The sequence below is a fragment of the Anolis carolinensis genome, chromosome 6 (genome assembly GCF_035594765.1).
Source record: "Anolis carolinensis isolate JA03-04 chromosome 6, rAnoCar3.1.pri, whole genome shotgun sequence".
NCBI classification, from domain to species: domain Eukaryota; kingdom Metazoa; phylum Chordata; class Lepidosauria; order Squamata; family Dactyloidae; genus Anolis; species Anolis carolinensis.
This window is the reverse complement of record NC_085846.1, coordinates 109,604,917-109,616,959: the sequence shown is the minus strand read 5'-3', so window position 1 is coordinate 109,616,959 and position 12,043 is coordinate 109,604,917. Positions and strand designations below refer to the sequence as shown.

The following is a 12,043-nucleotide window of genomic DNA, read 5'->3' as shown; positions in this document are numbered from 1 at the left end:
GGCATGGCAAGGCAAAACAATAAAAGGGAAAGTGCATTAAAGGTGACTAGACTCAGTCAAGAAAGACACAGCTATGAGTTTGGAAGAGGCTGTAGAGATACTGATAACAGTGTGACTTGGATGTATTTCAAGCATGGGTTTCCAGAAATCAAACTTGACTTAAATAGCAATTAAGAGTAACATCTTGTCTTTGCCAAACTCACAAATGGACAGCAAGAAAATATATTTGATTATGATTTTGATGCAAGCCTATCTAATACATGCTTTCAAGACCAATGAATATATTGAAACACTGCTAACATTCAGTATTCACAGTTCTCAGCATTTCACAATGACATCCTCCAGTCCAAAGATGTGTACTTTAGGACAGAGTGCGTTGGAAAATGGGTACATTCACTTATTTTAATTTTCTGGATCAGCCAAAACTACATCCTAAATGTGTATATTGGATGAAAACATGCAGCCAAATCCATCTATTTATCAATAAAAAACAAAAGAATATAATAAAAGAATGAGTAGATTTCAACATAGTCAGCAAAGCTGTGTATGAGAACAACTGTGCAGTCAGAAATATGCATGAAAATAATGCAATTTGTGTCATTTTGGTTTGAAAATACTTTATGACAGTGAAACGGGGAAAAAAGGTTGGAGAAATGGGAAAGTGAGGGAAACCAAAATTGATCAATGTATCCAACACTACATTTGTGGAAACTTTGCTTTGAATTATATTGGTTAGCTCCATCTAGTGCAGATTTGTTGAATTAATGAGTGGTGAGTTAATCCATAGGTACATTCAAGAGAATCCATGACTCTACACAAGTTCGGACTAACCATATGATGCAGCCTTCAAACATTCTTTTCATCTCATTTCAGGGAGACTACAACATACTTTGGGAACTCCTAGAGTTATGTCAGGCACAGATTTCATTCCATTTATGTTTGTCACTTATACTCCCAGGACTTTAGCAGAAGGAAGAATAATAATAAATGAGTACCTTACTTTTTAACTAACTGTGTCAGAGACATTGGGATGGCTTGCTTTGAAGATCTGTAGAGGTAGAAAAGACAGGTTGGCATTTCTGTCTGAAATTCAACTTTTTTTCAATTTTTTTTGGCAGCCCAACAGCAGCAATGATAACCTACAGACCATCACATCGGGGGACTGGGATGTGACCAAGATTTTGGGATATGATGAAAAGCAGCATAAAATGTAAGTAGTCTCTTCTTTTCAGAGCTGAAAAGAACTTTCATCTTTTTGAAGGTGATATTTGCCATCAGTTGTTGTTGCAAATAAGCAGAGAAATTGGACCACTAGATTACTTAGATAACCTGGTGAATCATTCTATGGACTGAAACCTAAAGAATTTGGGTTAAATATGGAAACTGAGCACTGATTAAATCTGAATGTTCAAAATGGGCATCAGAATCACACTGCAATTGTGAGAGCTCTCTTGCCCAAAAGCCGCCTCGGGGTTTTGAGAGGAGTGGTTGCTAAGAGAAGCCTGCAGTGAAATTAATCACATTAACATATTTTACAGTATCTGATATTATATTACAGCAGAAGGGAGTGAAGAATATTGCATAAATTTGATTATCTCTTTTTTGCTTAATGTTCAAGAAGCACTGCTTGAAATTCAAGCAAAAAAGTGGATGCTGGAAACAATATCATATGAAAGCTGACTGGCAGAACCTGGGGATCACAACCAGAAACAGTGAAGATATCTGCCCTTGTGCTTTGCTACTACACTCTGCTGCTGAGTACGCATGCCCAGGGTGGAACACATCTCACCACGTTAAAATTAAGATGTGGCTCTTAATGAAGCATGCCACATTATCACAGGATGTCTACGCCCTACACCACTGGAGAAATTATACTGTTTAGCCGGTATTGCACCATCTGACATCTGCCAAGAAGTAGCAGCCAACAATGAAAGAACCAAGGCAACAACATCTCCGGCCCATAAAGTGGAGTCCGCAACATGCGAGTGTGAGAAAGAGCAAACCACAGACCACTTACTTCAATGCAATCTCAGCCCTGCCACATGCAAAATAGAGGACTTTCTCGCAGCAACACCAGAGGCACTCCAGGTGGCCAAATTCTGGTCAAAGGACATTTAGTATAATGCCAAGTTTTTAACTTTGTGCTTCTAAATACATTACAACAGTAACCTTGGTTTCGCTTCTGATACGATAAATAAAAATCTCTTTTCCTAACTCCAGAAATCTGAAATACCTCAAAATCATCAAGATGATGACAGGGATTGTAACATTTTTGCTTTTTGATTATTCGATGCACGCAAACTTTGTTTCATGCAATAAATATTTGAAGTATTGTGTATAAGGCAATCCCCAAGTTATGAATAAGATCGGTTCTGTAGGTTTGTTCTTAAGTTGAATTTAACTCCAGCCATCTATGTATGTGTGTGTGTGTGTGTGTGTGTGTGTGTATGTGTGTGTATGTATATATATATACACACACACACACACACACACACACACACATAGATAGATTATAGATAGATAGATAGATGATAGATAGATAGATAGATAGATAGATAGATAGATAGATAGATAGATAGACAGACAGACAGACAAAGGCTTTGGATAGCATAGGAAAGGTTCAACATCCATGTGGTATTTGTTTTGCTGTCTGCTCAGAATATTTCACCCCACTTTCTGCCCCTGTGATCATTGGATTTTGAAATAAATGGCTTGTTGTGGAAACAAGGATTGGAGAGGAAGCTTCAGTGGAGACACTTTTCCCCATGATAATAACTCATCCAGGACTGAATTACCTTCTGAGGGGTAAATTTCTCTAAAATCAGGACAGTAAATAAAGAACAACACTCAAAAAACAGGAGAATTCCAGGCATGAAACAATCAGGGCCAGGTAACATCTCCCAACAAAGAACTCCCCCAGGCAGGAAGCAGCCAGGCTTTGAAGCTGCAAGTCCATTCAATTCTAATCAAGGTGGCCAACTGCAACATTCACACTTGCCTCAAACAGGCAAGAGTTCTTTCTCCCACCCTGAACATTCCACAGATATATAAACCCCACTTGCCTAGTTTCCAACATACCACACAACCTCTGTGGATGCCTGCCATAGATGTGGGTGAAACATCAGGAGAGAATGCTTCTGAAAAATGGCCATACAGCCCAAAAAACTCACAGCAACCCAGAGGCTAAACTTCTTTATATTTTTGATGTATCTTCACTTTTAACGGAGCTTGGAAAATATACTTTTTAAATAACAACTTCCAGAATTATCAGGGCAGATGGCGTGGGAATTTCTGGGAATTTCTACTCCAAAAAATAGTTTTTCCAAGCCCTATCGTTTTGTGGTATTGGTCATATTAGAAGGAAAGTGGACTTACATTAGCATGTAAATTTTATGTCTTAAAGACAGTATGTAAAGACATTCAACATTACAAAGATTGGTACTTAACATTAAGGTTTCTCTGGGTAGTGATGCATGCATGGAATTTCAGAAAGCTTTAGAAGTGTGTGTGTGTGTGTATATATATGTGTATATATATATATATATATATAGAGAGAGAGAGAGAGAGTTATATATCCATACATGTGAAACATCAGTGCAAAATCAGCACAATGGACAGCTGTTCTCATTTCCTATGGCTTTTATAGCTGTTGAAGAATATTAATAAGATTCTTTGTTCATTTCTTCCTGACAGCTGGGATGCTGCTTCTAATTTTCTATATTTAATTGCATATAACTAACCATTTCCATATCTTTATGACAAGCGTATCACATGTTCAACTGCAATTTGTGAGCGCATTGCGCTTTCTGTGACAGTTATCTTCAAATGTGAGAAATCTGCATGAGATATTTGTTGCGCCAACACCATGCATGCCGCATAATTATCTTTTTAGCAAAACAAATTGGATAGATATTTTCTAGGGATTTTGAGAAATTTGTACAATTGTAAAACAAGCCAATCCTATGGCATATATGTCAAAAACAGTTTTGGCGTGTGGGCAGAACGAAAACAGCTTGGATCAGAGATTGAAAAAGTTATATTTTTTGCATCATAACTGCAAGAACATTCTAGCCAACATGACCAATGCCCATCATACCAGGGGAACCATGGGAGTTGTAGTCAAAAATAATTTTGAAAAAGCTTAGATAAGAACCAAACTAATTGATTCATCATTTAGTCTCAGTAAGATCAATTAGGCTTTAAGCTACTGTTTGCTAATTGATTGATTTCATTTCAAAGGGAATAAAGTGTCACTAACTTTGTTTGAATCCAACTTATAATTCAACTTGAGTATTCCCCTGTGAAATGCTTCAGACCAGAAGTATTTTGGATTTTTTTCCAGATTTTGGAATACCTGTATTTGCATAGACATATATAACGATATCTTGGAGATGGCACCAAGTCTAAACACATTCATGTTTCATATACATCTTGTATAACCTGGAGGTATCCTAGATAATGTTGTACATGAAACAAAGTTTGTATACATTGGAAATCAAAGATGTCACCATCTTGTGAACAATTTTGGATTTTTGGAATATTTTGGATAAGGGATACTCAACCTATAATAGCATTGGAGTTTGAAAGTGTGTTCTCTAAGTTTACAACATCATGTGAACTATTCTAGAATTACCTTTTGAAAGCTTTACATGTTAAACAATCAAGATTGCAACCCTGCAATTAACCAGCCAGCACCTAATCTGCCTTGTGATCCTGTGGAAGTCTTGCTGTTAGGCACTTGTCCTCCTAGAAGAGCTCCCATAAAGCCAGCAGAAAGCTGCTATTAGATGTACTGCTGGTATTTCTACAATGAAGAGAAATTAAAGCGTTTTGGCTGTGGGAGTTCATTGTGACCTCAGATTTTCTAGTCTCAAAATCCCTGGCAGACCCCAAGCAAGTGTAAAACATGGATATTCTCTCTCCTTATCATCTACAACTGAGCTGGACTGTGGCACAGCTGGTTAGTAGCCAACTGCAATAAATCACTACTGATCAAGAGATCATGAGTTCGAAGCCAGTCTGGGTCAGAGTGAGCTCCCGACCATTAAACAGTCTAGCTTGCTGTTGACCTGTGCAGCCTGAAAGACAGTTGCATCTGTTGATTAGGAAATTTAGGTACCACTTTATGCGGGGAGGCAAATTTAACTAATTTACGATGCCATAAAACCTTCCAACAGCGTGCGGAAGAATGAGGAAGTACTCCATCAAGGACTCAGTGTCACAAGTGGACGGTGAAACAGCAGCTCCCCCTGTGGCCAGAATTGAGCATACCCTCATTAAGCCAGAAGCTGGAATGTTAAATTGCCTCTGTGTCTGTCTATATATGTCATATGTCTAATGGCATTGAATTTTTGCCATGTATGTGTACATTGTGATCCACCCTTCGGGGTGAGAAGGGTGGAATATAAATACCATAAATAAACAAATAAATATCCTGAGTGATATGAGTTGGTAGGCTTCTGACCTAGATTTGCCATAGATTCTTTCTGCCATAGTCTCTTTCTTCCACTACCATAGATTGGTCTGAAAACTGTGTTCTTAAAAACATACAGATTAAAATGATCTCAATTTTGAATAAAGTCAAAAGGCTTGGGAAGGTTGTTAGTAGTGTTTATGAAACTTTTTAGACATACCATGAAATGCCATAACTTGCATGAATAGCCAATAATCCTTGGGAAAGTGGAACATGGTTGGCTCTTCCATTGCTTAATGCTATTAACTGCCTGCTAGTTTGGTTTATTGTGTCTTTACTGTGGCTTTTAGCTGGTTGCTATGATTTCATGATTAGGAGCTTTGCTTTTATATTGGTAAGATGCTTTTCAGAGACTCCCTTTTTGTAGAGGAAAGGGGGCATCATAATGAATAAATGGACAAATAAAAAATACATACCTGTGCAGGTAATACAGATGAAATAAATGTTTCTGCTGAATATCTAATTATATTTAATGTTCTTTTTATTTTAGCTATTTCCTCAGCACAGAAGAATTACCAAGGACACGACATTTATACAAGTAAGATGAATTTTAAGTGGAAAAAAAATTCTCGGAAAGAGGTTGTTGCCTGTTCTTCTAACACATGAGCAGATTATCTGCAAAATAAGCTGAAAGCAAATACATGCAACCATGTCATGAAATGTGAGGTGAAGTTTGTTTCCAAAACTTCTGGAGAGTTTGTTTCCAAAAGTTCTGAAGAGTTTGTTTCCAAAAAAATTGCTTTTGCTTTATTTGAATAGATTGTTGGATTTGTTTCTTTCTTGGGAGGGAAGGATGAACTTGTGTGATTTTCCCCCCCAATAAAAATAAAAGGAGTTATATTGTAAAAATTAATTTCCCAAACAGGGATGATTTTGTTGTGGTTTGTGAAGAATCTGATGCTTCAGAGAATGAGGAAGGACATTTTGTGGGGTCTCAGGAGGTGGTTTTGGGGAATGGAAGTGGCATGGAGAGATGTGTTAGTGAATCTCCTGGGAGTTCTTGGGATGTTAGAGAAAGTGAAACTTGTTTCCATGAGAATCTGCCAGAGTTTGCTCTTGAGAAAAATGTGGGGGAGTGTGAGTTTGTTACTAGGTTAGAGTAGTTGCAGCTGTGCTGCAAGTATGTGAAAGAGATACAGACTCGTTTTTCCCAGCAGCTTTGAGATAAGCAGCGAAGAAGCAGGTTTACGAAGAATGATGTAATGGGAGGAAACTGAGGGTTTTAAATGGGCTCCAAGAGTACAGCTGTTTGTGAGAACAATGTTGCATTTCAAGTGGAAACAACTCTAAAGTTCTATGGCCTTGCTTCAAGTGTTTTAAGTTTCTGGATTGTGTGTCTTGTTCATGTTTTCTTGGTTAAGTTTCAACTTTCTGGATTGTAATTCCTGTTCAGGTCTTCATGGTTTTTGGTCTGGCTTATACTCTATTTTGTTCTCAAGTTCTGAATATAATTTTGGTCAAATGTATGGATTTTGCCTTGTTTCACTGTATCGCCTCAAAATGCGGTTCCAAGCTTTTGAATTCCTGTGATTTGATTCATGAAACTGAATGTCATCTATACTCAGCAACTTTGGATTGTACTTTTTATTATGCTTTTTCTTATCTTTTAAATGTTTTTTAATAAACTTTACTTAGTGAATTCTCTCATCCCTGCATGGTGTCTGGTGAAATGGTGTGTCCCACGGCTCGGTACAACAGATTTATCATTTTAGCTAACAACTGACTTTATCTTTTTAGAACCTTTTGTACTGCTATGCTGGGACTGGAAGTAACATAATTCACTTCATTCATGTTAATGATTTCACATAACCATGACCCAAACAGAAGCATATCCTTCATGGATACAAAGGATATGTTAAGGACCAGTACTCAACATGTTCATTTAATTTGACTGAAGACTTAGTCTCTCCCTGCCATGTTTAGGGCTATGGTATATCTGCATACCTCTTACAAGAGTTTAAAAAGGATGGCCAGCTGCCTTTGTGCTTTGTTTTTGAATCTAAGGGAAGCAGAATTCTGGGCTCAGCCGAGTCGGCTGTGTTCCAGACAGGCAAATTGAAAACGCTTTGGCCTTCCACGTTTGTGCCAGAATGATGGGTGGTTGAGCTATATATGGCTCCCGATGTGCTGCAGTGATGGATAGACTCATTCTAAATTATTAGCTGACACCAAGAGCTTGGGATCTGACTTCCACTTTATCTCTTGGGAAAACGTTATCCATCAACTTCTTTTAAACTTGAATAATGCCTACTGCTTACAATTCAACTCCACAAAGTCCCATTTTACCCTTCCAGTGGTGAGGATGGTGATGAAAACATTTATATCCCAGGTTACAAAAAATGAATACAGTTAAATGCATTTAGAAAGAGATATGGGAAAACATATTAAAAGTCATTGTCAAAAAGTAATTGAATTATCCACACAATTGATACTATCTAAAAACAATTTTTGGACTACAGTCTCCAGCAAGCCAAGACATTAGGATCAAATAGGCTGGATATGATGGGAGCTGTAGTTCAGCCTAATATTACATTGCATTGGGATGCAGTCTTGTAAGGATTCAGAGTGTTTATCTAGCTCAGTATTGCATTCTTCTGAATGAACACAATAACTTTCAAGATTCCCAAGCAAAAATGTTCACTTACTATTTGATGACTTTATTTGAAAATGTGAAATTTTAAAACTGGGGCTTGCTTTATCATACGGTGTTATGTACCAGGGTATATGCCTTATATTGCATTGGAAAGCACTGTTTCTCCCCTATGAGTTATACCCGAGTATGAATATGACTGACTTACTAAGCACTGAGCTATGGCCGTTCTGATTTCCCATGTGTCTCAAGTAGTTTTAATCAAGTAGTAGCACTTGAGGGTCCATAAGATGCTATAGCCCAATAGATAAACATACCAATTAAAAGCAGTTTAGGTTTCTTGATATTCATGGATATATTATTTTCTTCTTCTTTTCCAGTGCCAGCACTAAAGGGAACTTCAACAGGCAGTGTATCTCCTGTGATTTGATTCAAAACTGCACATACTTCAGTGCGTCATTCAGCCACAACATGGCATATTTCATATTGACCTGTGAAGGTAGGTTTCTTATGACCCCCCCCCCCCCCCAGGAGATCCTTGATCACCATTATAAACCAAGCAAAGTGTAAAAAGTGTAGGTTTATTCCAAGACCAATAACAAATTAACATTCAGATAATGTTAAGATATGCAGTTGTTTTAAACATCTGGCAAACCGCTAGTATGGAAAGTTTGAATGAATTTTGTTATCACATGCTTCTATGGTAGATAAAAGTCAAGAATGTTAGTGGAAATCAAGGCTGAGTGGCAATTACTTACCTCCTCCGCTCCTAATTAAACAAGTGTCAAAATCACTGGCTCACCCACTTCTCATGCTAAGCAGTTGTTTCTGGCCATCAAACATAAAACCACTATTTCTTAATATCTTAGTGTCCAAAATGCACTTCCATAATCAGACGTATCAATATTTTGCCTATTATCAAGACAACGTGGGTGTCGTGAACCTTTGGTTTTTTCATCATTCATTCTTCATGGGTTTTTGAAGACATTCAAGAAGGCTGTGGTATGACCCATTGGCTGTTGAGCATGGAGTCAATTCTAGTTCAGTTTCAATTGTTCGAGTACTGTTGATGTATAAGCTTCTGGGGCAAGTAAGGATTACAACCTGTTTTCTTGATCCCTATCCCTCTTGGCTGGTCATCTAGGGAGGAGATGCAATTCGATCTCAAATAGAAGAATTATTAATGCATCTCTCAGGGAGGGAAACTTTCTATCCTGTTTAAAAGAAGTGGTAGTTAGATCATTGCTTTAAAAGTCCTCTCCTGCTCCTTAATAATTATAGACCAGTCTCAAACATTTGGGTAAAATGATTGCCCACCAGCTTCAGGCAGTCTTGGATGACACACACATCCTTGACCCATTTCAAACCAGCTTCAGAGCAAGAGTTGAGATTGCTATGGTTGCCTTAGTTAGTGGATGATCTCCGTCTTGACACTGACAAGGGGGTTGTGTCCCCTTTGGTGCTTTTAGACCTCTCAGTGGCCTTCAATACTATTGACCATGGTATCCTTCTGTAAGGCCTGAAGGGGCTGGGAATTGGAGGCACTAAGCTACAGTGGTTCCTGTCATACTTTTCAGGCAGATTCCATGTGGTGGCACTTGGCTCCTCAAAAAAGAAGCTGTTATGTGGCATCCCACAAGGTGCCATTCTATCCACAATGCTTTTTAATATTTACACAAAGCTGCTGGGAGAGGTGGGATGTTATCATTATGCTGATGACACCCAAATATATTTCTCCATGCCTTCATAAACAGCTTCAGCTCAGAATAGTGTGTGTTTCTGTATGAATGCCTGGAGGAGGTAATGGGCTGGCTGAAGAAAAACAAATTGAAACTGAATCCAGACAAAACAGAGGTGCTTGCCTTCAGTGGTCCTAATCTGGGGATGGAGGTGTGTCAACCAGTCCTGGAAGGGGTTTGCAGCTTGGGACAAGGGCTCCTGGTTCCACTTCTCCAAATGTCAGCCCAAGTAGATGCAACAGTCAGGAGTGCTTACTACCAGCTCTGGCTCATACGTCAGCTGCGCCCCTTCCTAGATTTGGAGGACCTGAAAATGGTAGTGCATGTGCTGGTAACCTCAAGGTTGGACTTCTGCAACATGCTCTACCTTGGGCTATCTTTGTACCAAGTTCGGAAACTCCAGTTGGTTCAAAATATGGCAGCCAGATTGGTTGCATCCAGGAGTGAACCTGCCACATTTATCCTAAAGCCACTCCACTGGCTGCCAATTAGTTTCCAGGCAAAGTACAAGGTGTTGGTTTTTACTTTTAAAGCCCTACATATTTTGTAGAATGTTTTTAGAAGATTGTGTATTTTTAGCATTGTTACAATCTGCCTCAGGCCACAAGGAGAGGCAGGTAAGAACAACAACAATAACAACAACAACAACAACAACAACTGCAGTTGCCCTTCCACATTTGCAGGTTTAACTTTTGGGGGTTTCGTTACTTGTAGATTTGATTAGTGTGTTCTCTTTAGCAATCTCTAAGTGTTCCAGGATGACTCTGTAGTCAAATTTCACCAGAAAGACCAAGAAATTCTTAGATAGCATAATTAGCCAAGAATCTCTAGGTCCTCCAGCAATGGAATTGGCCTGGAAGAGCTGGATTCTTTGATTTGCATAGTGGTGACTCCAATCCAATAAGCCTTTATTTACATATATAACAAGACAGTGTAAAATGCAGTGTACATAATACAATAGAAAACTTTGTGTGTGTATGGCATAGCGGTGCAGAATTCCTGTTCAATTTATTGGGTCCTTCTACTGACTTTGTATGTACCAGATAGAACTGTTGTTTCTTGCAGCAAGAAGCACTTGGATGTTTGCTCAGGGCAAGTGAAAACTACTGTTTCTTCCATATTCCTGATCCATAACACATATAATCTGTTAGAAAAAGATATATACTTGCTGAAGGCTTAGAATGTATAAAATTTGCCTGTAGCTAGCTACGTATTTCTCACTCTTTGAAGTGTGTTCTGAACACTTAAATTATTCTTATTTTGCTTTAAGGGGAAATGCCTAATAGCTAGAGTTTATATGACTTTAATATTAACCTTTTCAGAAAGCTAGAAAACAAGTTATGCTTGATATTCAGAATCAATTAACATAATTTTGCATGTTCTGCCAAAGCAGAGAAAAATGTGTAATTATGTTAACTTATTGGAACAAAAATATATTTGATAGGTAAGACTGTCAAATAGGTAAGGCTTCATACCTATTCAGTCATTGGTATGCCTTGAGCCCCCACAGGGAGAAAGGTGGGGTATAAATAAAGATAATAAAGAAATAAACATCTGTTTTCCTCCCTTTAGTAATATATTTTGGAAGATCAATTGAGGAGAGGCAATATGTAGAATTCAGAAGCTTTCTCTTTTGTTCTCCACCTAACAGCAATTCCTACCCAAAATAAGATAAAGAAGCAAATAAATTTATCCAGGTTTTTAAAGTTGGTTTGTTTACCTAAACCAGTGTGGTCCAGGCTGCATATGGCCCACCAATTTATTTCTGTTGGCCCTTGCCCTTCTTATTGGAAAAAATATTTTAATTTAACATTTGGAAAAAATTGTTTACCCTTCTTACTGCTTTAAGTTTTTAAGAAACATTTTATTTCTGGAATGTCTCTGTCTCTCACATTCCTATACTAAAGTTTGATTGGCCCTCGGGTAACTAAAGGTTGAACCACACTGACCTAAACCATACTTAAAATTGTCTACATTTGAGTTCAGAAATAATATAAATTAATGTAGTAAAGTTAATTGAAAATAAAAGTGATAGCTTCTCATTTCCTTGCAGCTGTGTTGTACAAATGTTAAATCAAGCACTATAAAGTGCCCATGGTGATACCTGACACTGGGGTTTGCCTTTTAATCTGGTCCTGTTGACCTTGCCCAGATATTGGAAAAACCTCTTCTTATCCTCAATTTGTAGCTACAGCAACAGCACGGAACAAATCAAGTGGGACAGTGCTGCACAGATATGAT

At 38.1% G+C, this 12,043-nt stretch overlaps 1 protein-coding gene across 6 annotated transcripts in view; it reads left to right on the top strand.

The window, feature by feature from the left end:
- The window catches only part of dpp6 (dipeptidyl peptidase like 6), a 557,184-nt gene that overhangs the window by 511,040 nt on the left and 34,101 nt on the right, over nt 1–12,043 (top strand). For all 6 annotated transcript variants that reach the window (XM_062984637.1, XM_062984639.1, XM_062984636.1 and 3 more), the window contains exons 14-16: nt 1,119–1,210; nt 5,964–6,011; nt 8,444–8,562. In XM_062984637.1, the coding sequence (XP_062840707.1) occupies nt 1,119–1,210; nt 5,964–6,011; nt 8,444–8,562 (259 nt within the window). The remainder of the gene's footprint in view (nt 1–1,118; nt 1,211–5,963; nt 6,012–8,443; nt 8,563–12,043) is intronic.